The 27,001-nt window shown below is 56.0% G+C and overlaps 1 protein-coding gene across 2 annotated transcripts in view; it reads left to right on the plus strand.

The window, feature by feature from the left end:
• Nucleotides 1-858: 858 nt before the first annotated feature.
• ATP1A3 (ATPase Na+/K+ transporting subunit alpha 3) overlaps nt 859-27,001 on the plus strand; it is a 28,795-nt gene continuing 2,652 nt past the window's right edge. Inside the window, exons 1-19 of one of the 2 annotated variants that reach the window (XM_039466116.2) lie at nt 859-1,041; nt 6,157-6,243; nt 6,341-6,400; nt 7,312-7,515; nt 9,611-9,724; nt 9,839-9,973; nt 10,769-10,886; nt 11,004-11,272; nt 14,845-15,043; nt 15,120-15,229; nt 15,315-15,449; nt 18,617-18,809; nt 19,052-19,227; nt 19,307-19,443; nt 21,406-21,556; nt 22,214-22,382; nt 25,731-25,885; nt 25,966-26,089; nt 26,670-26,815. In XM_039466116.2, the coding sequence (XP_039322050.1) occupies nt 1,036-1,041; nt 6,157-6,243; nt 6,341-6,400; nt 7,312-7,515; nt 9,611-9,724; nt 9,839-9,973; nt 10,769-10,886; nt 11,004-11,272; nt 14,845-15,043; nt 15,120-15,229; nt 15,315-15,449; nt 18,617-18,809; nt 19,052-19,227; nt 19,307-19,443; nt 21,406-21,556; nt 22,214-22,382; nt 25,731-25,885; nt 25,966-26,089; nt 26,670-26,815 (2,688 nt within the window). In that variant the 5' untranslated portion in view covers nt 859-1,035. Of the gene's footprint in view, nt 1,042-6,117; nt 6,244-6,340; nt 6,401-7,311; nt 7,516-9,610; nt 9,725-9,838; nt 9,974-10,768; nt 10,887-11,003; nt 11,273-14,844; nt 15,044-15,119; nt 15,230-15,314; nt 15,450-18,616; nt 18,810-19,051; nt 19,228-19,306; nt 19,444-21,405; nt 21,557-22,213; nt 22,383-25,730; nt 25,886-25,965; nt 26,090-26,669; nt 26,816-27,001 lie in introns of both variants that reach the window. The other variant, XM_074385600.1, reaches the window with a different exon arrangement.

A 27,001-nucleotide genomic window follows, 5' to 3' on the forward strand; every position in this document is an offset into this window, starting at 1 on the left:
TTTGTGGCTGTGATTGTGATTCTCTTGTGGTGTGATGGGTGTGTGTGTGTGTGTGTGTGTGTGCGTGCCATATATGTGTTTCATCCCTAGATGTTTGAGACTCTGGGTTTGTGTGATGGGGTATTGTTGTGTGTGTGAGGGTACATGCTGGTGTGTGATGGAATGTAAGTGCGACCCTGTGGTGTGTGCATGTCCCCAGCATCTGGACTGTCAGGTTGATGGTCCTGTGCAACTGTGACGCTGGGCATTTTCTGGGTCTCCTGGGGCTCTCCTCCACCGTGTTGTGTCTCCTGTGTACCCTGTGTGGTTGTGTCTCATTGGATAGCTCAGGCGTAGTGGGGGCACCCACAGTGAGGAAATCTCAGTGTGGCTCCTCCCCCCAGCACCCCTCCTCAAATGCAGGGCCTTCCTAGCTCTCTTGTGTCCCCTCCAATTTCCCCTCCTGCAGGGCCCTCTTCCTGAACATACCCCCCTCCACCGTCTTCAGGGGCCCTGGTGCCACACTGCAGCGATTCACCGAGGTTTCCTCCCATCCCGTGTCACTACTCCCCTCCCTCAGCGCACCCTTCTCGCTGATGGCACACCTTCACAATGAGGGGATTTCCGAGGTTCTCCTTCCCTGAGCGCCCCTCCTTGGAGGCCCCACCCCATATTGAGGGGATCTCCAGGTCCCCTATTGCGGGGGTCTCCGGGAATCCCCCCGCCCCCGCAGCGCTCCCCATTCGCGGCCGCGCGGCCACTTTGCGGAGCCCAGGGGAGAGGACAGCTGCAGTACCAGGGGTGGAGCCGCCGTCCGTCCGTCAGCGCGGCGGCGCCCCTGATTGGCCAGCTCCGCCCCCTCCCGCGGACGCGGGCATATGAGGAGGCGGAGGCGGCGGCCGCCGCAGCCTCTGTGCGGTGGGACCGACGGACGGACGGACGCGCACACCGACTGAGGCGCGGGCGCTGCAAAGGTCCCCAGCCCAAGCCCGCGCCTGAGCCCGCCCCGAGGCCCCCGACGCGCCCGTCTGGCCCTCTCTCCGCGGAGCCGCCAAAATGGGGGTAGGTGCTGGGCCGACTGGGCGCTGCTTCTGTGTGACATTGTGGGGCCGGTGACATTGGGTGTGCGCGGGGGGCGGGGGCTCCTGGACCCCTGCGCACCGGGCTAGGCCTGCCACACCCGGGGTGCCAGCTGACCTGGCCGATCCGTGTGGTCTTGGGGCTGCTGCGAATGCATGCACGGGGCCGCTGGGGGCAGCGGGGGGCCTGTGGCGCACGTTGGCATGGCTTTGTGTGCTGGGGTCCTCGGGGTCGAGGGCCAGCCCTCAGCATTTCCGCCTGACCTTGTGGTGTTGCATGTGCACGGTTGGATGTGTGTATGGGAGCTGCTGGCTCGGTCAGGCCCTGGCAGCGAGTGTGTGGCCCCCGTGGTGTCTGAAAGTCTGCCATCACGTCTGGGTGTGTCTGAGAGCTCTGTTAGTGCGTCTGGGGTTATCGAAGTCCCCCCAACCCCCTCCCCAGCTTCCCTGGCAGGATGCGGATAGGTCCGGGCTACGGGATGGACATCAGATGACCTCTCTTTCTCCTTCCAGGCCTGGATGGGTGGGGGTGGGGGGGTTCCGCAGTGTGTGTGTGTGTGTGTGTATATGTGTGCCTGTGTGTGTGTGTGTGTGTGTGTATGCGGGCTCTGCAGTGTCGCAGCCTGGGGCTGCAGTGTGTGTGTGTGTGCAGCCCCTACTGTAGGGGAGCAGGCATGGGAGGCTGGAAGGAGGAGAGGAACAGGAGAGCCACGGTGGAGAGACTGAGCGCATGGCTGAGGGTGTGCGTGTGCAAATGTGTAGTGGGCAACGTGCATGCCTGTCTGTGTCCTTGCCTCTGTGTCCGTGTGTCCTTGTCTGTCTGCGAGTCTCTCCAGCAGATGCCGCCTCCCTCTCTGGGTGACCACCTGACCCTTGCTGCAGCCCTGGATTCCTCCCTGTGTGTCTGGGGCGGGGCTGGGCACGGGGGAATCAAGGGAGGAGAGGGTGGAGTAGGAGGGGTAGGTGTGATGCAGAGGGCAGGAGAGGCCATTGGAAGGGGAGTCTGAGGGCTGGGGAGAAAGATGGCGGAGAAAGGCTGATGGGCCCAGGGATGGAGGTGGGGGATGGGACTGCAGATCTGTGGGGTGGGGTGGGGTGGGCCAGGGGCCTGGGAAGGAGGATTGGGTTGGGGCAGGACTAGGGGAGAGAAGGGAGAAAGGGGTAGTCAGTGATGGCTGTCAGGTAAGTGGAATGGAGGGAGGGAAGCTGTGGATGGACTGGGAGAGAAGACTGATGCTCAAAGCCCTAGAGAAGGAAGTGGGGGGATGGGTCTTAGGAAAAGGAGTGGGGACGAGAGGTGAAATGAAGGCAGCTTAGACATGGGAGGGAAAGACAGAGACACATGGAAACACAGAGAGAGATGCTCTGAAAAAGACACAAAAAGAGACAGGGACATAGAGACAAAGAGGCAGAGACAAGCAGAGAGACATGGCTGAGACACATAGGGGGACATTGAGAAAGAAAATGAGAAACTGAGGCTCAGAGGAAGAGACACAAGGACAGATATTTCCTATCCAGCAGCAATCACTGTCAGCCTGAGGGATGGGAAGAGGAGGCAGAGGGCAAAGGGGGAGGTCAAGGGAGGGATGCCCAGAGATGTGGGCCAGGTCTCCTGCGAGGGGGAGGGGAGGCTGGCCCAGGCGCAGAGGCTGTGGGAGCTGGCGCCAGATCAGGGAGAGGCGGACAGCACGGAAAATGGCAAGGAGCTGCAGAGGCGGCCACAGCGAGACAGGCGAGGCCCCCACCCTCAGAGGTGCTCCCGCCCCGCAGCGCGCCCATCTGGGCCTCCTGCCTTGATTGGGAAAGCCTCAGCTCTGCACTCCAACAGATGGGAGCCCGCCCTCAAGGGGATCTGGTCATGGCAAGGGCGAGCAGAAACCAAGGCCAGGGCCAGGGTAAACCAGAAGTCCAGGCCCTCAGTCCCTCCTCCCTCAGACTAAGAGTCCAGGTCCCAGCCCCTCTTCCCTCAGACCAGGAGTCCCGGCATAGCTCCTCCTCCCTCAGACCAGGTATCCAGGTCCAGCCCTTCCTCCCTCAGACCAGGAGTCCAGGCACAGCCTCTCTTCCCTCAGACCAGGTGTCCAACCCCAGCCCCTCCTCCCTCAGACCAGGAGTCCCCCCCAGACTCTCCTCCCTCAGACCCAGGAATCCAGTCCCCTGCCCCTCCTCCCTCAGACCCTGGGGTCCAGGTCCCCAGCCTCTCTCAGGATCGAAGAGTCTGGCCCTGCCCTTAGCTTTTATAGGCTACCCTCTCCCCCTACCACTGCAAGCATCAGCTCCCAGCCTTCGGTAAGGTTTTCTGTGGGCAGCTGGGCAGCTGGTTTTCTCCCTCTCTTTCCAGAACCCCATCTCTGCCCTCTCCTGATCTCCTGCACAGGACTCAACCCCACGCCTTTGTGGCTCCACATCTCTCCATCTTCCCATGTCTCTCTGTCCCTGGGTTTACCCCATTGAGCAAGGCTGAGAGCACCTCTGGCTCTGCAGGGGAGTATGAAAGATGGTCTCCCTGTCCCCCAAGCCTCTGTGCCTCCACGTCTGAGACGCAGTGCTGCTGCAGGGCTGGCGCAGGGCCAAGCCTCCCTCCCACCCCCTGCACCCCTTCTTGAGGCTCCCAGATCTCCAGGCTGCTGCCCCTCCCTGCACACCCCACCCTCCGACTCAGCCTCTGGGTCTGGGGGCAGACAGCAGGCAGCTCAGGCCCTCTACAAGGTCACGAGGAGATTAGTGCTGAGCCGCACTGAGCCTCGGATCCCAGCTTGGCCCTGGGCCTGCAGGGCCTGTCAGAGGCCCTGGCGGCACCCAGCCTCACCCCACCCCTCCCACCAGCCTCCCAACACTGCCCTCCCTATCGCCCAGGCTCCCAAACTGGGACTTCAGGCACTCATACCACGTGCAGTTCAAGCCGGGACTGGGCTTCTGCCTCTTGCTCTCCTGCTCTGTCCTCCAGGGAGCTGGCCAGGCCCACCCTCTGTTAAGCATGCTCCATGGCCCCACACATGGAAGATCCCAGAGAGAGTCAGAGAGAGAGACAGAGAAGGTCTCAGAGGGAGACAGTGAGAGAGACAGAGACAGAGGGACATAGACAGACAGAGATAGAGAAGCAGATCCCAGAGACAGAGATAGATCTCAGAGAGACAGAAATAGAGAATAAGATCCCAGAGAGAAAGTTAGAGAAAGAGGCAGAGATACAGAGAAAGATCCCAGAGAGAAACAGAGAAAGAGGAAGGTCCTACAGAAAGAGACAGATATATTCATATATACATTTATATAAATATACATATACTTACACATACATATACAGAGAGAGAGAGGAAGTTCCCAGAGAGAGACAGAGAGAGGAAGGTCCTACAAAAAGAGACAGAAATATATATATATATATATATATAGAAAGAGAGAGAGAGAGAGAGAGAGGAAGAGCCCAGAGAGAGATGGTGAAAGAGAGAGGAAGGTCCTACAGAAAGAGACAGTTATATACATATCTATATCTATATTTATATCTATATCTATACATGGGGGGAAGGAGAAGATCCCAGAGAAGAGAGACATTGGGAGTGAGGTATTGAGGAAATCCCAGAGGAAGACAGTGGAAGAAAGAGACAGATAGGGAGCAAAACTCCAGGATGAGACAGTGAGAGAAAGAGAATGAGAGGAAGGAGGGGACGGAAGATTTGAGAGACAGAAAGGAAAATTCCAAAGAGAGACAGAGGAAGAGCAACAGAGACAGACATAAAGAAGAGAGCCTAGTGATAGAAAGAGATTCAGAGATAGGAGATCCCAGAGAGATACAGCAGAGACACAGACGGCGGTGGTGGGGGAGAGGGTTCCGGGAGAGAGAGAGAGGTTGAAACAGGAATAGAGACAGCAGGGAGCGATGTGAGCACCCCAGGGAAGGAGACAGCTTGAGAGATGATGGAGGCACAATGACAGAGAGAGACAGACCAAAAGATGGAAAAAGAGACAGAAAGTACTGATCCTTCAGATGCCAACTCAGAGGGAAGTAAGAACCCAGAGAGACAGAAACTCCCCAGACCTGGGGAGAGGCAGCCAGGGGATGGAGGCAGACATCATGTAAGGCAGAGAGACAGAAAGAAGCAGGGATCAGAGAGAGACAAAATCACAGAAAGACACACGCAGAAAGACCCAGAGATGGGGATCAGGTTAGAGAATGACAGAGACAACATAAAAAGATCAGAGCGATGGAGAGAGAGCTATCAAGGGAGAGAAAGAGCTTGCAGAGACAGAGATACAGAGATGGAGAGATAGAGACAGGAGACAGAGAGATGAAGCAGCAATAAGACAAAGAGGCACAAACGGAGGGCTGGAGAGACAGACAGAAGAGAAGGAGACAGACAGACACAGATGGAGACACAGCAAAAGACAGATACATAGGAAAGCTGGACAGGGCCAGGAAGAGGGAAGAAGAGGCAGAAGCACAGAGTTAAAAAGCCACATAGAGGCCAGATGCGGTGGCTCACGCCTGTAATCACAACATTTTGGGAGCCTAAAGCAGGAGGATGGCTTGAGTCTAGGAGTTAAGAGACAAGCCTGGGCAACATAGTGAGACCTCATCTCTAGAAAAAAAAACTAAAAAATTAGCCAGGCATGGTGGCACACACCTGTGGTTCCAGCTATGTGGGAGGCTGAGGCAGGAGGATCACCTGAGCTTGGGAGGTCGAGGCTGCAGTGAACTGTGATTGCTGCACTCCAGCCTGGGCCATGGAGCGAGACCGTTTCAAAAAACAAAAACAAAGTCACATGGAACACAGAACACAGAAGGGGAGAGAGCCACAAAGATGGGCAGAGAAACAGAGACAGAAACAGGCAGAAGCCAGACAGGGACCTGCAGGGACAAAGACTCAGAGATACCTGGAACGAGAGACAGGGAAGCCACTCGGAGCAGACGAGACTCACAAGGCCCGAAGTCACCAAGAGGCGCCGGGAGAGACAGGGAGATCCCGAGAGGGAGACAAACCCCCACCCAGAGATGAGGGGCATAGGACAGGAGGACAGCCGGGGCACGGAGGGCCGGTGTCCCCCTGGAACCCCTTCTCGCCCGCAGTCTGGTGACTCTGACAGCTATCGTATCGCCACCTCGCAGGACAAGAAAGATGACAAGGGCTCGCCCAAGAAGAATAAGGGCAAGGAGCGCCGGGACCTGGATGACCTCAAGAAGGAAGTAGCTATGGTAAGCCCTGCCCTCTGCCTGCACACCCTCCAGAGAGCCCCGCCAGTTCCCGGCTGGCCTAGGCACTCACCATCTCCCCCAAATTCCTGTTCCTCAGACAGAGCACAAGATGTCAGTGGAAGAGGTCTGCCGGAAATACAACACAGACTGTGTGCAGGTGCGGCCGGGCTGCAGGCTGGGAGCCTGGGAACTAGGGAGGAGGGGCTGGGGACTGGGACCCCTGGGTCTGAGGGAGGAGGGGCTGGGGACTGGGACCCCTGGGTCTGAGGGAGGAGGGGCTGGGGACTAGGACCCCTGGGTCTGAGGGAGGAGGGGCTGGGGACTGGGACCCCTGGGTCTGAGGGAGGAGGGGCTGGGGACTGGGACCCTGGGTCTGAGGGAGGAGGGGCTGGGGACTGGGACCCCTGGGTCTGAGGGAGGAGGGGCTGGGGACTAGGACCCCTGGGTCTGAGGGAGGAGGGGCTGGGGACTGGGACCCCTGGGTCTGAGGGAGGAGGGGCTGGGGACTGGGACCCTGGGTCTGAGGGAGGAGGGGCTGGGGACTAGGACCCCTGGGTCTGAGGAAGGAGGGGCTGAGGCCTGGACCCCTGGATCTGAGGGAAGAGGGGCTGGGGACTGGGACCCCTGGGTCTGAGGGAGGAGGGGCTGGGGACTGGGACCCCTGGGTCTGAGGGAGGAGGAGCTGTGGACTGGGACCCCTGGGTCTGAGGGAGGAGGGGCTGAGGCCTGGACCCCTGGGTCTGAGGGAGGAGGGGCTGAGGCCTGGACCCCTGGGTCTGAGGGAGGAGGGGCTGAGGCCTGGACCTCTGGGTCTGAGGGAGGAGGGGCTGAGGCCTGGACCCCTGGGTCTGAGGGAGGAGGGGCTGAGGCCTGGACCCCTGGGTCTGAGGGAGGAGGGGCTGAGGCCTGGACCTCTGGGTCTGAGGGAGGAGGGGCTGGGACCTGGACTCCTGGGTCTGAGGGAGGCGGGGCTGGGGCTGGTGTCTGAAGTTCTGGGGATATGGTGAAGGCCTGGGTGCCAGGGTTGCCCAGGGAAGGTTCTGTGTGAGTCCTTTGTCTGTCCCCCAGGGTTTGACCCACAGCAAAGCACAGGAGATCCTGGCCCGAGACGGGCCTAACGCGCTCACGCCGCCGCCTACCACCCCGGAGTGGGTCAAGTTTTGCCGCCAGCTCTTTGGGGGCTTCTCCATCCTGCTGTGGATCGGGGCCATCCTCTGCTTCCTGGCCTATGGTATCCAGGCGGGCACCGAGGACGACCCCTCTGGTGACAACGTGAGTGCCTGGACCCTGCCCTATGCACGGCCCCACACGTTCATTTCCAGACACTACCCCCACCTCCTCCCATCCCTCCAGGCTCTTCACAGCCACTCTCCTCCGTTCCCCCATCTAACTCACACTCACCCAGCAAGAGAACCAGATCCAATACAAGGCAAACTGAGGCGCAGAAAAGCCAGGGAACTTGTCCACGGCCCCACAGCAGGACGTGTGAGCTGGGGCTCTGTCCCAAGGCTGTGTGACCTCAGTGGCCTTGAGAACAGACACCAGCAGTGATCACGGCTTGACAGATACCCAGAGTGAGTCACACAGAGACCCAGGCATGCCCTGCGGCTGAGACGTCAGGGCCTGTCCCCACAACACAGGGACACATTCGAGATGCAGTTTCAGATCCCATGTGCATCACACAGACCCACACACCTGCCACATACAGATCTCGCCTGCGTAGATGTGCGTGCACACACACACATGCGCGTTGAGGGTCAGTGTGGCTGTTGAATCCACAGCCACACCAGGATGTGGATTCAAACACAGCTACCTTGGGCGCAGTGGCTCACGCCTGTAATCCCAGCACTTTGGCAGGCTGAGGCAGGTGGATCACAAGGTCAGGAGATCGAGACCATCCCGGCCGACATGGTGAAACCCCATCTCTACTAAAATACAAAAAACTAGCCAGGCGTGGTGGCACACGCCTGTAATCCTAGCTACTTAGGAGGCTGAGGCAGGGGAATCACTTGAACCTGGGAGGCAGAATATTGCAGTGAGCCGAGATCGCACCACTGCACTCCAGCTTTTTGAGAGCGAGGCTGCGTCTCAAAAACAAAACAAAACAAAACAGGACCACCTAATTCAGAAACCCAGACACACACTCAGACATACACTGACTGACAGAGGAACTCACATGCACACTGACACACATACACAAAGAGCAATACAGGCATAACCTGGTGACAGACATGAGAGTCAGGCACAGACAGTGTCCTCAGATATTCAAACCTAAACAGGCAGAGAGCCTGAAGTCTCAGACTTCAGCTCGCATGGAGAGGCAGAGCTGGAGACACAGAGACAGAGATCCACACACGGAGAACCAAACAAGCCGCCTTGCAGATGGGAAGTCAGGCAGGCCCCAGTCAGACAGACACATGGACAGACAGCTGCATATCCAGACTCTTCAACACATGCAGGAGGACAGACACAAAATAGATGGACAAGTCAGGCGTGGTGGCTCACGCCTGCGTCCCAGCACCTTGGGAGGCCAAGGCAGCAGGGTTACGTGAGGCCAGGAGTTCCCGAAGCCTGAGTAACATACCCAGACGGACCCAGTCTTTAAAAAAATACCAAAAAATAGCCAGGCCTGGTGGTGCACACCTGTAATCTGAGCTACTCCAGAGGCTAAGGCTTGCTTGAACCTGGGAGGTTGAGGCTGCAGTAAGCTGAGATGGTGCACTGTACTCTAGCCTAGGCAGCAGAGTGAGACCCTGTCTCAAAAAAAAAAAAAAAAAAAAAAAAAAAATCAGCAAACCCTTAGATTCAGACACACCCGTTACAGAAAGAGGGACTCGGCCGGGCACCGGGAGCAGTGGCTCATGCCTGTAATCTTGGCACTTTGGGAGGCCGAGGCAGGTGGATTACCTGAGGTTGGGAGTTCGAGACCAGCCTGACCAATGTGGTGAAACCCTGTCTACTAAAAATACAAAATTAGCCAAGCATGGTGGCGCATGCCTGTAATCCCAGCTACTTGGGAGGCAGAGGCAGAAGAATCGCTTGAACCTGGGAGGCAGAGGTTGCAATGAGCTGAGATCATGCCGTTGAACTCAGCATGGGCAACAAGAGCGAAACTCCATCTCAAAAAGAAAAAGAGAAAGAAAGAAAGAGACAAAGAGGGAGGAAGGGAAGGAAGAGAAGGAAGGAAGAAAGGGGGACTCAAGATGGGAGAGACTCAGACACACAGACCCTCATAACTAACCTAGGGCCAGGGACACAAATACAGACCCCCATTGACACAAAGCTCCCTTCCCAGACTCCAGGCGGGCAGGGACTGGTGGGGAGGGCCTTGGGCGGCCCCTGATCAGTGTCCCCCATCTCCCCACAGCTATACCTGGGCATTGTGCTGGCGGCTGTGGTGATCATCACCGGCTGCTTCTCCTACTACCAGGAGGCCAAGAGCTCCAAGATCATGGAGTCCTTCAAGAACATGGTGCCCCAGGTGAGGGGTGCCCAGCAAGGGGGAAGATGGGGCTGATGAATGGGCTGGGGGCCGGGTCCGATGACCCCCAGGCAGAGGGAGTCTGAGAGGTGACACTGCTCCAACTCATCCCAGCAAGCCTTGGTGATCCGGGAAGGTGAGAAGATGCAGGTGAACGCTGAGGAGGTGGTGGTCGGGGACCTGGTGGAGATCAAAGGCGGAGACCGAGTGCCAGCTGACCTGCGGATCATCTCAGCCCACGGCTGCAAGGTGGGCCTGGGCCTGGGGCCTGGCTCTACCCTCCCTCACGCTGCCAGGGAGTCCAGGCTCCCAGCCTCTTCTCCCTCAGACCCAGGAGTCCAGGCCCGGCCCCTCCTCCCTCAGACCCAGGGGTCCAGGCCCAGCCCCTCCTCCCTCAGACCCAGGGGTCCAGGCCCAGCCCCTCCTCCCTCAGACCCAGGGATCCAGGCCCAGCCCCTCCTCCCTCAGACCCAGGGGTCCAGGCCCAGCCCCTCCTCCCTCAGACCCAGGGATCCAGGCCCAGCCCCTCCTCCCTCAGACCCAGGGATCCAGGCCCAGCCCCTCCTCCCTCAGACCCAGGGGTCCAGGCCCAGCCCCTCCTCCCTCAGACTCAGGAGTCCAGGCCCCCAGCCCCTCCTCCCTCAGACTCAGGAGTCCAGGCCCCCAGCCCCTCCTCCCTCAGACTCAGGAGTCCAGGCCCCCAGCCCCTCCTCCCTCAGATCCAGGAGTTTAGACCCCAGGCCCTTCCTCCCTCAGACCCAGGAGTTTAGACCCGGGTCCCCTCCTCACCCAGCAGTCAGAAGTCCAGGCCCAGCCCTCATCCTTCAAGATCCTTAGGGACCGTAGACCTTGGCCAGCAGCTCTATGTCCTCCCCACCTTCAGGATCCCAGCCCCTGGCCTCCCACACACCATGTGCCCACTGGGCACCCGGGCTTCTAGCTGTGATCTCTGGGCACACAGGCTTCAGCCCCATGCCCCCTGCGCAAATGCCCTCCTGTCCCGGGCCCTGGACTGAGCCCTCTCTCTGCTGCACCTGCCTCCAGGTGGACAACTCCTCCCTGACTGGCGAATCCGAGCCCCAGACCCGCTCTCCTGACTGCACACACGACAACCCCTTGGAGACTCGGAACATCACCTTCTTTTCTACCAATTGTGTGGAAGGTGAGGCGGGTGCAAAGAAGAAATGCAGCTGGGGCAGACACAGGGACGTGTCTCAGGGGGTAGGGCCTTCTAACCTCCCTGAGCCACCCTCCTCAGCCTAACGCCTCTGGCCTGCAGGCACAGCTCGGGGCGTGGTGGTGGCCACGGGCGACCGCACCGTCATGGGCCGCATCGCCACCCTGGCATCAGGGCTGGAGGTGGGCAAGACGCCCATTGCCATCGAGATTGAGCACTTCATCCAGCTCATCACCGGCGTCGCTGTCTTCCTGGGTGTCTCCTTCTTCATCCTCTCCCTCATTCTCGGGTACACCTGGCTGGAGGCTGTCATATTCCTCATTGGCATCATTGTAGCCAATGTCCCAGAGGGTCTGCTGGCCACTGTCACGGTAAGGCCAGGCTCCTGGGTCTGGGGGTGGGGGTGGGCAGGGGCCTGGGCTCTTGGGTCTGAGGGAGGAGGGGCTGGGGGCCTGGACTGCTGAGTCTGAGGGAGGAGGGGCTGGGGGCCTGGACTGCTGAGTCTGAGGGAGGAGGGGCTGGGGGCCTGGACTGCTGAGTCTGAGGGAAGAGGGGCTGGGGGCCTGGACTGCTGAGTCTGAGGGAGGAGGGGCTGGGGGGCTGAACTCTTGGGTCTGAGGGAGGAGGGGCTGGGGGCCTGGGCACCTGAGTCTGAGGGAGGAGGGGCTGGGGTCCTAGATCACGGTGTTTTTGTGAAAGACAACTTGGGCACTGAGGGCTGAACCTCCTAGATCCTGAGTGAGGAGGGGCCTGACTCAGATGGGCTCATTAACAAAGCAAACAATCAAAGAAGAAACAAACAAAAATCTTGAGAAACCCTGGAGAGTCATAAAGAGCCAGCAATCCTATTGCTTGTTAAGTTCACTCACAAAATGAAGAATGGCTCTCTCATGATGAAAAGTCTGAAGAATACATCAAGTTAAAAAAGGAAAAACGAGGCCAGGCACAGTGACTCACGCTTGTAATCCCAGCACTTTGGGAGGCCAAGGCAGGAGGATCACCTGAGGTCAGGAGTTTAAGAACAGCCTGGCCAACATAGTGAAATCCTGTCTCTACTGAAAATACAAAATTAGCCAGGCATGGTGGCACATACCTGTAATCCCAGCTGCTCGAGAGCCTGAGGCAAGAGAATCACTTGAACCTGGGAGGCAGAGGTTGCAGTGAGCCAAGATCGTGCCATTGCACTCCAGCCTGGGCAATGTGAGGGAAACTCTGGCTCAAAAAATAAATAGGTCAGGCTCAGAGGCTCACGCCTGTAATCCCAGCACTTTGGCAGGATAAGACCGGCGGATCACCTGAGGTTGGGAGTTCAAGACCAGCCTGACCAACATGGTGAAACCCCGTCTCAAAAAAAAAAAAAAGAAAAGAAAAGGAAAAATAAATAAATAAAAATAAAATGAATGAATAAAATAAAATCATGGGCCAGGCATAGTGGCTCACGCCTGTAATTCCAAGTCTGGGAGGCTGATGCAGGAGGACTGATTGAGGTCAGGAGTTTGAGACCAGTCTGGACAACATAGTGTGACCACCATCTCTACAAAAAAATTTAAAGGCTGGCTCACGCCTGTAGTCCCAGCTCTTTGGGAAGCCGAGGCGGGTGGATCACCTGAGGTCAGGAGTTTGAGACCAGCTTGGCCAACATGGTGAAAACCCTGGCTCTACTAGTAATACAAAAATTAGCCAGGCATGGTGCTGGGCACCTATACTCCCAGCTACTCAGAAGGCTGAGGCAGGAGAATAGCTTGAACCTGGGAGGCGGAGGTTGCAGTGAGCCGAGATTACACCACTGCACTCCAGCCTGGGTGACAAGAGCATGAGACTCCGTCTAAAAAAACAAAAATTAAAAATTAGCCGGCATGGTGGTACGTGCCTGTAATCCCAACTACTTGGAAGGCTGGCCTGAGAGGTTGAGGCAGCACCACTGTGCCCCAGCCTGTGTGACAGAGGGACACCCCATCTCAAGAAAATAGTAGTAATAAAAATAATAATAATTTTTTTTTTTTGAGACGGAGTTTCGCTCTTGTTACCCAGGCTGGAGTGCAATGGCACGGTCTCGGCTGACCGCAACCTCCGCCTCCTGGGTTCAGGCAATTCTCCTGCCTCAGCCTCCTGAGTAGCTGGGATTACAGGCACGTGCCACCATGCCCAGCTAAGTTTTTGTATTTTTAGTAGAGACGGGGTTTCACCATGTTGACCAGGATGGTCTCGATCTCTTGACCTCGTGATCCACCCGCCTCGGCCTCCCAAAGTGCTGGGATTACAGGCTTGAGCCACCGCGCTCGGCCAAAAATAATAATTTTTTTAAAGTTTTCCTCTGGCTGCTTTGCTGCCAGCTTCACCCCAGAAGTCCGTTCTCTGAGAGGTCTCCCTGACATGAGCATATTGACTAAATACTGTCTTCAAGGTACATGGCAGGGACTATCCTGGAAATACCATTCTCCTCCTTCATTCTTTTACTTAATGTTTTATACGAAGTTTTCCATATTAGGGCCTGGCAGGGTGGCTTATGCCTGCAATCCCAACACTTTAGGAAATCGAGGTGGGTGGATCACTTGAGGTCAGGAGTTGAAGACCAGCCTGGCCAACATGGTGAAATCCCATCTCTACAAAATACAAAAATTAGCTGGGCGTGGTGATGTGCACCTGTAATCCCAGCTACTTGGGAGGCTGAGGCAAGAGAATCACTTGAATCCGGGAGGCGGAGGTTGCAGTGAGCCGAGGTTGCGCCACTGCACCCCAGCCTGGTGCCACGTGCCACGGCACCTGGCCTGGACAGTTTTTAAGACAAGGTCTTGCTCTGTCACCCAGGCTGGAGTGCAGTGGTACAACATAGTTCACTGCAGACTTGAACTCCTGGGCTCAAGTGATCCTCCTGCCTGAGCCTCCCAAGTAGCTAAGACTACAGGTGCATGCCACCATGCCTGGCTAATTAAAAATATATATATATCTCGGCCGGGCACGGTGGCTCAAGCCTGTAATCCCAGCACTTTGGGAGGCCGAGGCGGGCGGATCACGAGGTCAAGAGATCGAGACTGTCCTGGTCAACATGGTAAAACCCCGTCTCTACTAAAAAATATAAAAAATTAGCTGGGCATGGTGGTGCGTGCCTGTAATCCCAGCTACTCAGGAGGCTGAGGCAGGAGAATTGCTTGAACCCAGGAGGCGGAAGCTGCGGTGAGCCGAGATCGCGCCATTGCACTCCAGCCTGGGTAACAAGAGCGAAACTCTGTCTCAAAAAAAAAAAAAAAAAAAAAAAATATATATATATATATATAGTAGAGATGAGGTCTCACTGTGTTGCCCAGGCATGTCTCAAACTCCTTGGCTCATACAATCCTTGTGCCTTGGCCCTTTAGAGTGTTGGGATTACAGGCATGATCCACCACACCTGGCCATTTTACACTTTTTTTTTTTTTTTTTTTTGAGACGGAGTTTCGCTCTCGTTGCCCAGGCTGGAGTGCAATGGCACGATCTCAGCTCACTGCAACCTCCGCCTCCTGGGTTCAAGTGACTATCCTGCCTCAGCCTCCCAAGTAGCTGGGATTACAGGCATGCACCATCATGCCCGGCTAATTTTGTGTTTTTAGTAGAGACGGGGTTCCTCCATGTTGGTCAGGTTGGTCTCAAACTCCCAACTTCACATGATCTGCCTGCCTCGGCCTCCCAAAGTGCTGGGATTACAGGCGTGAGCCACCGTGCTCCGCCATTTTACGCTATTATGCATGTGGCTGCTATGAATAGTCTAGTCTCTGTCTTTGGGCATCTCTGCCTTGTTTCTGTTGGTCTGAACATGGGGGTGGCATTTCTGGGTGCTGCCTCGTTCTTTTCTAGGCCTTCCAGATTCTCCGGGGGCTGGGCAGCTGGGCTGTGGCCCTCACGCCACTCATCCAACCCTGCCACCGGGCCTCTCCCTATAACTCGCCTGCCCTTGCTCATCCTCCAGGTGTGTCTGACGCTGACCGCCAAGCGTATGGCCCGGAAGAACTGCCTGGTGAAGAACCTGGAAGCTGTGGAAACTCTGGGCTCCACATCCACCATCTGCTCGGACAAGACGGGGACCCTCACTCAGAACCGCATGACGGTCGCCCACATGTGGTTTGACAACCAGATCCACGAGGCTGACACCACTGAGGACCAGTCAGGTGAGTGCAGGTCCTGGGCGGGGACCATCGGGGGCTGACTCCAGGAGCCCCTGGCCCTCACACGTGCCTCCCCCAGGGACCTCATTCGACAAGAGCTCACACACCTGGGTGGCCCTGTCTCACATCGCTGGGCTCTGCAATCGCGCTGTCTTCAAGGGCGGTCAGGACAACATTCCTGTGCTCAAGGTGGGTTCAGCTGCCGGCCTCACCTTGGCTCCACCTGTGTCCTCCCCTCCGCTGCCCCGCCTCTGATTACCCTTTCTCCCTGCAGAGGGATGTGGCCGGGGATGCCTCTGAGTCTGCCCTGCTCAAGTGCATTGAGCTGTCCTCTGGCTCTGTGAAGCTGATGCGTGAGCGCAACAAGAAAGTGGCTGAGATTCCCTTCAATTCCACCAACAAATACCAGGTACTCTGGGCTTTCCGGGAGAGCCAGCCTGGCCCTCAGGTTTCCTATGATGCCTATAAAGAGGTGTCATAGAGCCTTGATTTTCCCATCTGTAAAATGGGAATGATAATACCCACCTGGTGGGGAGAGGAAAAGGGAGAACTTGAGAGTGGGAGCCAGATTCCTGTTGGAGTGAGAGGCTGAGGAGTAAAGATCTTTCCGCATGCTGGGCGCAGTGGCTCACACCTCTAACCCCACCACTTTGGGAGACTGAGGCAGAGGACCACTTGAGGCCCAGAGTTCCAGGCCAGCCTGACCAACATGGAGAAACCCCATCTCTACTAAAAATACAAAATTAGGTGGGCATGGTGGCGCATGCCTGTAATCCCAGCTACTCGGTAGGCTGAGGCAGAAGAATCACTTGAACCTGGGAGTCGAAGGTTGCCGTGAGCCAAGATCGTGCCGTTGCACTCCAGCCTGGGCAACAAGAGAGAAACTCGGTCTCAGACAAACAAACAAACAAAGCCAGGTGGAGTGGTATGTGCCTGTTGTCTATTTGGGAAGCTGAGGCAGGAGGATTGCCTGAGCCGGGGAGGTTGAGGCTGCAGAGAACCTAGATCACACACTGCACTCCAGCCTGGGTGACAGGGAGAGACCCTGTCTCAAAAAAAAAATAATCTGCCTATAGCAGAGAGTGGGAACCAGCAGGAAACCTCTTGGGGCAGAGCAGCAACTTTCAATCAATTCAGCAAAATTATTTTTGAGACAGAGTCTCGCTCTCGCCCAGGCTGGAATGTAGTGGTGCAATCTTGGCTCACTGCAACATCCACCTCCCAGGTTCAAGTGATTCTTGTGCCTCAGCCTCCCAAGTAGCTGAATTTGAGGCATGCACCACCACGCTCAGCTAATTTTTGTATTTTTAGTTGTTGTTGTTGTTGTTGTTGTTGTTTTTGAGACGGAGTTTCACTCTTGTTACCCAGGCTGGAGTGCAATGGCGCGATCTTGGCTCACCACAACCTCCGCCTCCTGGGTTCAGGCAATTCTCCTGCCTCAGCCTCCTGAGTAGCTGGGATTACAGGCACGCACCACCATGCCCAGCTAATTTTTTGTATTTTTAATAGAGACGGGGTTTCACCATGTTGACCCGGATGGTCTCGATCTCTTGACCTTGTGATCCACCTGCCTCGGCCTCCCAAAGTGCTGGGATTACAGGCGTTAGCCACCATGCCCAGCGCATTTTTAGTATTAATGGGATTCCACCATGTTGGCCAGGCTGGTCTTGAACTCCTGATCTCAAGTGATACACCCATCTCGGCCTCCCAAAGTTCTGGGATGATAAGCATCAGCCACCATGGCCCGGCCCATTCAGCAAACATTTTTTGAGCAGCCACCACATTAGGCTCTGTTTTGGCTACTGGGTATACACGCAGTAGTTGGTGAAACCAAGTCCCCCCTCTCTGGGACTTATGCTCTGGTTCCAGAAGACAGACAATAACAAAGGCAGGAGGAGGTAATAGTAGTGGTTGTGGTGCTAAGGGCGGGATCCCTGCAGGTGTCTGGGGGAAGAGCGTTGGGGCGGCAAGCACAGCCAGTGCAAAGGCCCAGAGGCGGGAGTGTGCTGAAGCATCTGATCACCAGCCAGCCAGCCAGTGCAGAAGGGCCGGGAGCCAGGGAGCGTGCTGGGAGCAGTGGGTGCTGGCCAGATCTTGTCGGGCCACAGGCATTGAAAGGACTTGGCTGTGACTCTGAGGAGCACACAAGCCTCCAGGAGGCTCTGAGCCAAAGAGAGACAGGAGTTGACTCAGAGCTTTTAAAATCACTTTATTAAGACATAATTAACATACCATAGATCGTCCATCTAAGTGTATAATAGTTTTAGTATATTCTCAGATATAGGCAGCCATCCACATAGTCAATTTTAGAGCATTTTCATCACCTCCAAAATGAAACTCCGCATCACTCAGCTGTCACCCGCCCCCTCCTCCCCCACACTCCCAGACCTAAGCAACCACTAACCTACTTTCTGTCTGTATGGATTTGCCTACTCTGGACATTTCGTAAAAATGGAAGCATACGGCTGGGCGTGGTGGCTCACGCCTGTAATCCCAGCACTCTGGGAGGCCGAGGCAGGAGGATAGCTTGAACTCAGGAGACTGAGACCCGCGTGGGCAACATCAGGAGAGCAGGTCTCTACAAAAAATTACCCAGGCAAAGTGGTGTGCGCCTATGGTCCCAGCTACATGGGATACTAAGTGGGAGGATTGAATGAGCCTGGGAGGTCAAGGCTGCAGTGAGCTGTGATCTCGCCACTGTTCTCCAGCCAGAGTGATAAAGCAAGACCCTGTCTTTTCTTTCTTTCTTTCTTTCTTTTTCTTTCTTTTTTTTTTTTTGAGACACAGTTTCATTCTTGTTGCCCAGGCTGAAGTGAAGTGATGCCACCTCAGCTAACCACAACCTCTACCTCCCAGATTCAAGTGATTCTCCTGCCTTAGCCTCCCGAGTAGCTGGGATTACAAGCGTGCACCACCATGCCCACTAATGTTGTATTTTTAGTAGAGACAGGGTTTCTCCATGTTGGTCAGGCTGGTCTCGAACTCCTGACCTCAGGTGATCTGCCTGACTCAGCCTCCCAAAGTGCTGGGATTACAGGTATGAGCCACCACACCTGACCAGGACCCTTAAAGAAAAGGGCAGGGGGGTTGGGAGAGGCAGGTGCAGTGTCTCATGCCAGTTATCCCAGCCCTTTGAGAGGCTGAGGCAGGCAGATCACTTGAGGCCAGGAGTTCGAGACCAGCCTGGCCAACATGGTGAAATCCTGTCTCTACTAAAAATAAAAAAGTTAGCTGGGTGTGGTGATGGTGCCTGTAATCCCAGCTGCTCGGGAGGCTGAGGCAGGAGAATCACTTGAACCCAGGAGGCAGAGGTTGCAGTCAGCCAAGATTGTGCCACTGTACTCCAGCCTGGGTGACAGAGACTTTTTTTTGAGACTCCATCTCCAAAAAAAAAAAATCCATGAGATAGAAGTGGACAGGAATGAGCAGAAGTCTCTAAGAGAGGGTCTCCCCTCTGGGGGAGCCCTGGTGTGGGTCTATCCTGGAACCCGTGGCTCTGGATTGGGTACAGGATGGTGCAGGGAGCTTCCCAGTGCCTGCGTGGCTCAGGCACACCACTCTCTGCTCGGTCCCCAGCTCTCCATCCATGAGACCGAAGACCCCAACGACAACCGATACCTGCTGGTGATGAAGGGTGCCCCCGAACGCATCTTGGACCGCTGCTCCACCATCCTGCTGCAGGGCAAGGAGCAGCCTCTGGACGAGGAGATGAAGGAGGCCTTCCAGAATGCCTACCTTGAGCTTGGCGGCCTGGGCGAGCGCGTGCTTGGTGCGGGGCTGCTGGGGCATACGCTGGGCCGGCTACGGGGTCCCTAGAGGGCAAGGAGGGTTGAATGGATTGTAAATGAATGCATGAATGAGAAGGCAAGGCATCCTAGGAAATGAGTGCTGACTGACCGTCTTGCTAATGGGGAGATGGAATGTGAGCGATGCAGACATCTAGGGCATGGGGCAGAGGCCTGGAGGTCCTGAGGCTGGGACCCTCACATGCAATCCCTTCCCTGCCACCAGGTTTCTGCCATTACTATCTGCCTGAGGAGCAGTTCCCCAAGGGCTTTGCCTTCGACTGCGACGACGTGAACTTCACCACGGACAACCTCTGCTTCGTGGGCCTCATGTCCATGATCGACCCGCCCCGGGCAGCTGTCCCTGACGCAGTGGGCAAGTGTCGCAGTGCAGGCATCAAGGTGTGGCTTGGGGTGGCTGGGGGAGGCCAGGCCAGGCGCAGGGCAGCGGGGAGGCCATGCCTAAAATCAATGCCTGCAGGTCATCATGGTCACTGGCGATCACCCCATCACGGCCAAGGCCATTGCCAAGGGCGTAGGCATCATCTCTGAGGGCAACGAGACCGTGGAGGACATCGCTGCCCGGCTCAACATTCCTGTCAGCCAGGTCAACCCCCGGTGAGCCACCCATCCTGGCCAGGGCACTGGACATCCCTCTCAGGTGTCGCCACAGGGGGATCGCCTCCCCCCAACCTCTCTCTGAACTACCCATCCTGTTCTTTCTGGGACTCCTCCGTGGACCAGGCCCTGGATCCTGGCCCTCCCTCCCTCCTGTGTGGGGATTGCAGTCACAGAGGTAGCCAGGCATCCCAGCCTTTTTGCTTTTTTTTTTTTTTTTTTTTTTGAGACAGAGTTTTACTCTTGTTGCCCAGGCTGGAGTGCAATGGCACATTCTCGGCTCACCACAACCTCCACCTCCTGGGTTCAAGCAATTCCCCTGTCTCAGCCTCCCAAGTAGCTGGGATTACAGGCATGTGCCACCACGCCTGGCTAATTTTTTGCATTTTTAGCAGTGACGGGGTTTCACCATGTTGGCCAAGATGGTCTTGATCTCTTGACCTCGTGATCCACCCTCCTTGGCCTCCTAAAGTGCTGGGATTACAGGCGTGAGCCACTGTATCCGGCCCTGCTTTTTTTTTTTTTTTTTTTTTTTTTTGATACGGAGTCTTGCTCTGTCACCCAGGCTGGAGTGCAGTGGCGAGATCTCAGCTCACTGCAACCTCCCCATCCCAGGTTCAAGCAATTCTCCTACTTCAGCCTCCCAAGTAGCTAGGATTACAGGCACCCGCCACCACGCCCAGCTAATCTTTTTTGTATTTTTAGTAGAGATGGGGTTTCACCATGTTGGCCAGGCTGGTCTTGAACTCCTAACCTCAAGTGATCCACCTGCCTCAGCCTCCCAAAGTGCTAGGATTACAGGTGTGAGCCAGTGCACCTGGCCTGCATCCCAGCTTTTACTGCTCATGAGCTGTGTGACATTGGGCAAGTCCTTTAGCATCCATGAACCTCAGTTTCTCCACCTCTAAAATGGGCTACTGATAATTCATAACTCAGAGGATTCAGTGGAACCCAGTACTTCTCTGTGTCTGTCTCTTTTTGCCTGTCTGTCTGTCTTTATATATCTTTCCTGTTTTGTTTTTCTGACTTCGTCACTTTTCCCCTCCTCATGCCTATCTCTGACTCTGCCTCCCTTCTGTTTGTCCATATATCTCCGTTCCTCTAAATCCACTGCCCCTTGGCCAGGTGTGTTGGCTTATGCCTGTAATCCCAGCATTTTGGGAGGCCAAGGCAGGTGGATCACTTAAGGTCAGGAGTTCAAGACCAGCCTGGCCAACAACGCCAAACCCCATCTCCATTAAAAAATTAAAAAAAAAAAAAAAAGCCAGGCATGGTGGCAGGCACCTATAATCCCAGCTACTAGGGAGGCTGAGACAGGAGAATTGCTTGAACCCAGGAAGCAGAGGTTGCAGTGAGCCAAGACTGTGTCACTGCCCTCCAGCCTGGGTGACAGAACAAGACTCCATCTCAAAAATAAATAGGCTGGGCGAGGTGGCTCAAACCTGTAATCCCAGCACTTTGGGAGGCCGAGACAGGTGGATCACCTGAGGTTGGGAGTTCAAGACTCCTGACCAACATGATGAAACCCTATCTCTACTAAAAATACAAAAATTAGCCTAGCGTGGTGGTGCTCGCCTGTAGTCTGAGCTACTCGGTAGGCTGAGGCAGGAGAATTGCTTCAACCCGAGGTTGCAGTGAGCTGAAATCTCACCACTGCACTCCAGCCTGAACGACAGAGCAAGACTCTGTCTTGGAAAATAAATAAATAAAAATAAATAAATAAATAAATAGTAAATAAGTAACTGAATCCACTGCCCCAAAGTCCTTCCTCAGGCGTTCCTGCAAGCCCTGCTGCAGTAGCCCCATTCTCCCCTGCTTCCCCCAAGGCCCCTTACCCCAGCCCCCAGTCCCCTGGCTCTCCTGGCTGTGGGGCTGGCCCATCTGTCTCTCTGTCCCTCAGGGGTCACTTCGCCACTTCTCACGCACCCCGACCTCAGCCATCACCCTCTCTGCTCTTCCCAGGGATGCCAAGGCCTGTGTGATCCACGGCACCGACCTCAAGGACTTCACCTCCGAGCAAATCGACGAGATCCTGCAGAATCACACTGAGATAGTCTTCGCCCGCACGTCCCCCCAGCAGAAGCTCATCATCGTGGAGGGCTGTCAGAGACAGGTGGGCTGCGCTCCCACAGAGGCGGGGACAGGGCCTTCACTCCTGGTCCTCACTGATGCCAGGGCCTCCTGGGGCTGAGGGAGGAGGGGCTGGGGTCTGGACTCTTGGGTCAGAGGGAGGAGGGGCTGGGGCCTGGACTCCTGGGTCTGAGGGAGGAGGGGCTGGGGGCCTGGACTCCTGGGTCTGGGGGAGGAGGGGCTTGGGGCCTGGACTCCTGGGTCTGAGGGAGGAAGGGCTGGGGGCCTGGACCCCTGGGTCTGAGGGAGGAAGGGCTGGGGGCCTGGACCCCTGGGTCTGAGGGAGGAGGGGGTGGCGGCCTGGGGGCCCGGACTCCTGGGTCTGAGGGAGGAGGGGCTGGGACCTGGACTCCTGGGTCTGAGGGAGGAGGGGCTGGGACCTGGACTCCTGGGTCTGAGGGAGGAGGGACTGGGGACCTGGACTCCTGGGTCTGAGGGAGGAGGGGCTGGGGTCTGGACCCTTGGGTTTGAGGGAGGAAAGGCTGGGGCCTGGATCCCTGGGTCTGAAAGAGGAAGGGCTGGGGGCCTGAACTCCTAGGTCTGAAGGAGGAAGGGGCTGGGGTCTTGGGCTTCTGGATCTGAGGAAAGAGGCTCTTGGGCCTGGTTCTGGGAGTCATCCTTACCCTCTCTCTCCCTCCAGGGTGCAATCGTGGCTGTGACTGGGGATGGTGTGAATGACTCCCCCGCTCTGAAGAAGGCCGACATTGGGGTGGCCATGGGCATCGCTGGCTCTGATGTGTCCAAGCAGGCAGCCGACATGATCCTGCTGGATGACAACTTTGCCTCCATCGTCACGGGGGTGGAAGAGGGTGAGTTGGCCAGGGGTGGCCCTGGAGACCAGGGTCACTCCCGGAGGCCTGAGACTGGCGAGGGGAACCAGCCAGGGCTGCAGGAGGATGTGTGGGTAAGACCACAGCTCCCCGCTGGCCCTGGTGGAGCTTTAGGCTGTCCTTTTCTGTCTTCCTCCCTGTGGGGTGGGGAACTCTCCTCGGCAGGACTGAGCTGACACATTGCTGGGTCCCCACATCATCCAGCACAGGCCCCATCTGGCAGGTAAAACCAACTTGGAGACTTTTAAAAAATATTCCCAGGAAGGGCTTGGTGGCTCACGCCTATAATCCCGGCACTTTGGGATGTTGAGGCAGGTGGATCAGGAAGTCGAGAGATCGAGACCATCCCGACCAACATGGTGAAACCCCATCTCTACTAAAATACAAAAAACTAGCTGGGCATTGTGTCAGGCGCCCATAATCTCAGCTACTCAGGAGACTGAGGCAGGGGAATCGCTTGAACCCAGGAAGTAGAGGTTGCAGTGAGCAGAGATCACGCCACTGCACTCCAGCCTGGTGAGAGCAGGATTTTGCCTCAAATATATAATTCTCAAGCCCAACCAGGGGGAAGCCAGGGACCCTGGGGGAAGCCTCAGGGGACCCCTCTGCTAGCCTGGGCTATGGGTTGAGGGAGCTTCCCGGAGTGGACAGGGATGGCTGAGCAGAGTCAGGGGCCATGCTGGGACATCCACATAGAGCAGTGCCAGGGAGTTGCAGGCAGAGGAACCGGTACGCAGTCAAGGCGGTGTGAGGGCTGGGGTTTGAGGCTGGTGTTGCTGCTGAGGCGGGGGCACTGGGGCCTGGGCTGCAGAGCCGACAGGCACCACCTCCTGACGAGCCACAGAAGGGCTGGTTCACATTCACATTTATTCTGATCATCAAAGTAATTCATGATAATTATAGATAAATGCAGAAAAGCATTCGGGAAAAAATTGGAGTCACCCCTAACCTCACCATCTAGTGCCTTGGTGCATTTTCTTCCAGTTTCTCTCTCTTATTTGAAATGTCACTGGTGTAAAAAGTAGTTCATGGTAAAAGAGAATTCAAACAGCAAAGCTGAGCCCAGAGTAACAGATTAAATGTCCTTAGCCCTTGTCTCCTATGTCTCAGAGGAAACCATGGTTAACCCTTTCTTATCCTCCCAAGAGACATCTTTTTTTGGGAGGTGGGAGCGGGGATAGGGTTGCCCAAGATGGAGTGCAGTGGCACGATCTCAGATCACTACAGCCTCCACCTCCTGGGCTTAATTGATCCTCCTGCCTCATGCCCCTAAGTAGCTGAGACTATAGGTATGCACCACCTCACCTAGCTGATTTTAAATATTTTGTAGAGATGGGGTTTTGCCAGGTTGCCCAGACTGGTCTTTTTTTTTGAGATGGAGTCTTGCCCTGTCACCCAGGCTGGAGTGCAATGGCACTATGTTGGCTCACTGCAACCTCTGCCTTCCGGGTTCAAGCGATTCTCCTGTCTCAGACTCCTGAGTAGCTGGGATTACAGGTGCATGCCACCACGCCCAGCTAATTTTTTTGTATGTTTAGTAGAGATGGGGTTTCACAGTGTTGGCCAGGCTAGTCTCAATCTCCTGACCTCGTGATCCACCCACCTTGGCCTCCCAAAGTGCTGGGATTACAGGCATGAGCCACCGCGCCAAGCCAAGTTTTGTATTTTTAGTGGAGATGGGGTTTCAGCATGTTGGTCAGGCTGGTCTTGATCTGAACTGAAGTGATCCCCTGATCTTGGCCTCCCAGTTTTCTGGGATTACAGGCATGAGCCACCACGCTTGGCCTCCCCAAGACATCTACGTATGCACAGTGCACACACTGTCTCAGATATAGGCATCGGCTCCTTCCGAATCTGGTGCATCATGCTGGAAGCTTGGGAGGCAGCTGTGAGCAGAGCAGACACCATCCCTGTTCTCATGGGGCGGGAGAGACAGGCTTAAACAAGTTAACAGATACATAATTACAAATTGTGATATATGCCTGGAAGAAAACAGGCCACTGTGATAGATAATAATGAGAGTCCTGCCAGATGGGGTGGATAGGGAAGGCCTCTCTGAAGGAAGGGAAGAAATGTCTAACTTCCATCAGTGGCAGGGCACGGGGCTCACGCCTGCAATCCCAGCACTTTGGGAGACCAAGGTGGGAGGATAGCTTGAGCCCAGGAGTCCAAGACCTGCCTGTACAACAAATTAAGACTATGCCTCTATAAAAACATTAAAAATTACAGCTGGACATGGTGGCTCACACCTGTAATTCCAGCACTTTGAGAGGCCAATGTGGGAGAATCGCCTGAGGTCAGGAGATTAAGACCATCCTGGCCAACATGGTGAAACCCCATCTCTACTAAAAATACAAAACTTAGCTGGGTGTGGTGGCGGGCCTCTGTTTTTTGTGATATAGCATGCGTATAGTGAGTTGGGCATATTATATCTCAATGAAAGATTCAACCAAACAGGGTGTATAAATTCTTAAACATGTACCACCCATGCAATCACCAGACCCCAGTCAAAATAGAGAACCGTTCCAGCCCCCATTCGGGTGTCATCTGGCCCCGTTCCAGTCTATATCCCTATTCCTAGAAATCACCACTATCCTGACTTTTAGCCCAGAGATGGGTACTGAGCCTGTTCCGGATGGAGTCATATGGTATGAATGCTTTTGTGTCTGGCTTGTGTCACTCAGCACAGGGTCCGAGGTTCAGCTGTGGAGTTGTACATCCATAGCTCACCCCTTCTTGCTGTGTGGCATTTGACTGTGTGATGTACTGTGGTTTATTCACCCCTTACCTGTTGATGGACGTGGGGTTGGCTCTGGCTTTCGGCTATGATGAGTGATGCTACAGCAGACATTCTCGTACTTGCTTTTTGGTGAACATAAACAACCTTCCTCTCTTTTGGATATAAAACCTAGAAGTCAGCCGGGTGTGGTGGCTCTCGCCTGTAATCCCAGCACTTTGGGAGGCTGAGGCAGGCGGATTATGAGGTCAAGAGTTCTAGACTAGCCTGGTCAACATGGTGAAACCCTGTCTCTACTAAAAATACAAATATTAGCTGGGCGTGGTGGCGCGTGCCTGTAGTCTCAACTACATGAGAGGCTGAGGGAAGAGGATCACTTGAGCCTGGGAGTGGAGGCTGCAGTGAGCCCCGATCGTGTCATTGCACTGCAGCCTGGGCCACAGAGTGAGACCCTGTCTCAAAAAAGAAAACAAATGGTGGGTAGGCTAGGGGGCTGGAGAGTAGAAAAGGACACTGAACTGGGGGAGAAGGGGCAGAGGGAGTAGGCCTCCCTGGCATGGGTACCTGCTCTGAGCCCATCCGTGCCACAGGCCGCCTGATCTTTGACAACCTGAAGAAGTCTATCGCCTACACCTTGACCAGCAACATCCCGGAGATCACGCCCTTCCTGCTGTTCATCATGGCCAACATCCCACTGCCCCTGGGCACCATCACCATCCTCTGCATCGACCTGGGCACCGACATGGTGAGCCCTGGATGCCATCCCTGGGCCCCAGGAGGGCGGAGTCCTCCCAGTCCCCCAGCTCATCTGCCTCCCCTGGCCAGGTCCCTGCCATCTCACTGGCCTACGAGGCTGCTGAAAGCGACATCATGAAGAGACAGCCCAGGAACCCACGGACGGACAAGCTGGTCAATGAGAGACTCATCAGCATGGCCTACGGGCAGATTGGTGAGGCATCAGGGACTCCACCTCCTTACAGCACAGTGTCAGGCCTAGAGCAGTGCCTGGGTCACTGTGGGTGCCTGGGACCCTGGCATTGACTCAGGGGAGCAGACATGGACAGGACCAGCTAGTGAGCTGAGGGTGGGACCTACACCAGTCCGTCTCCGCCTCCTCCTCTCTGCTGCTGATGTGTGTAGAGCCCCAGAGGCGTGGAGCAGCCACCCTTAGGGGCTGTCCCAGCAAGCAAAGGCTTCATGGTGGTGGTCCCCATACTGGGGAGGTCATTCCTGTGAAGGGGGCTCAAGCTGGGGATCCTCCAAGAATTCATGATGTTTAGGTGGCCTGGGTCAGGTGGGAGAGGGGCTCCAGGTCATCCCTCTGGGAGATCCCCCTCTCCAAAGCCCCTGTCCCAGGTGGCTCACCCACCTCAGGGCCTCACCACCAAGTAAGACCTCAGGTCACCTCTGGGAACCAGTGTTCAGATAATAGGGCTCCCCAAGGGGGCCTTCAGGACCCTCAGAGGTGCCCTGGACTGGCTAAGGGCCCCAACCTGAGCCTCTCCTCTGCTCTCTCTCTCCTCCTCCAGGAATGATACAGGCTCTTGGTGGCTTCTTCTCTTACTTTGTGATCCTGGCAGAAAATGGCTTCTTGCCCGGCAACCTGGTGGGCATCCGGCTGAACTGGGATGACCGCACCGTCAATGACCTGGAGGACAGTTACGGGCAGCAGTGGGTGAGTGGAGCAGGCCCACCATAGATCACCGTGTCCCTGCCCACCATAGATCCCCGGGCTGAGCTGTCCCAGCCACGCACAGCCACTTCCTACAATGTCCCCTCAGTCCCCCATGGCAGCGTCAAAGTCTTTCCTGACCACACGGGGCTTCCTGGGCACCCTTGGTCCATCCCGTCTGGAGCCTCC

Source organism: Saimiri boliviensis, chromosome 14 (assembly GCF_048565385.1).
Source record: "Saimiri boliviensis isolate mSaiBol1 chromosome 14, mSaiBol1.pri, whole genome shotgun sequence".
NCBI classification, from domain to species: domain Eukaryota; kingdom Metazoa; phylum Chordata; class Mammalia; order Primates; family Cebidae; genus Saimiri; species Saimiri boliviensis.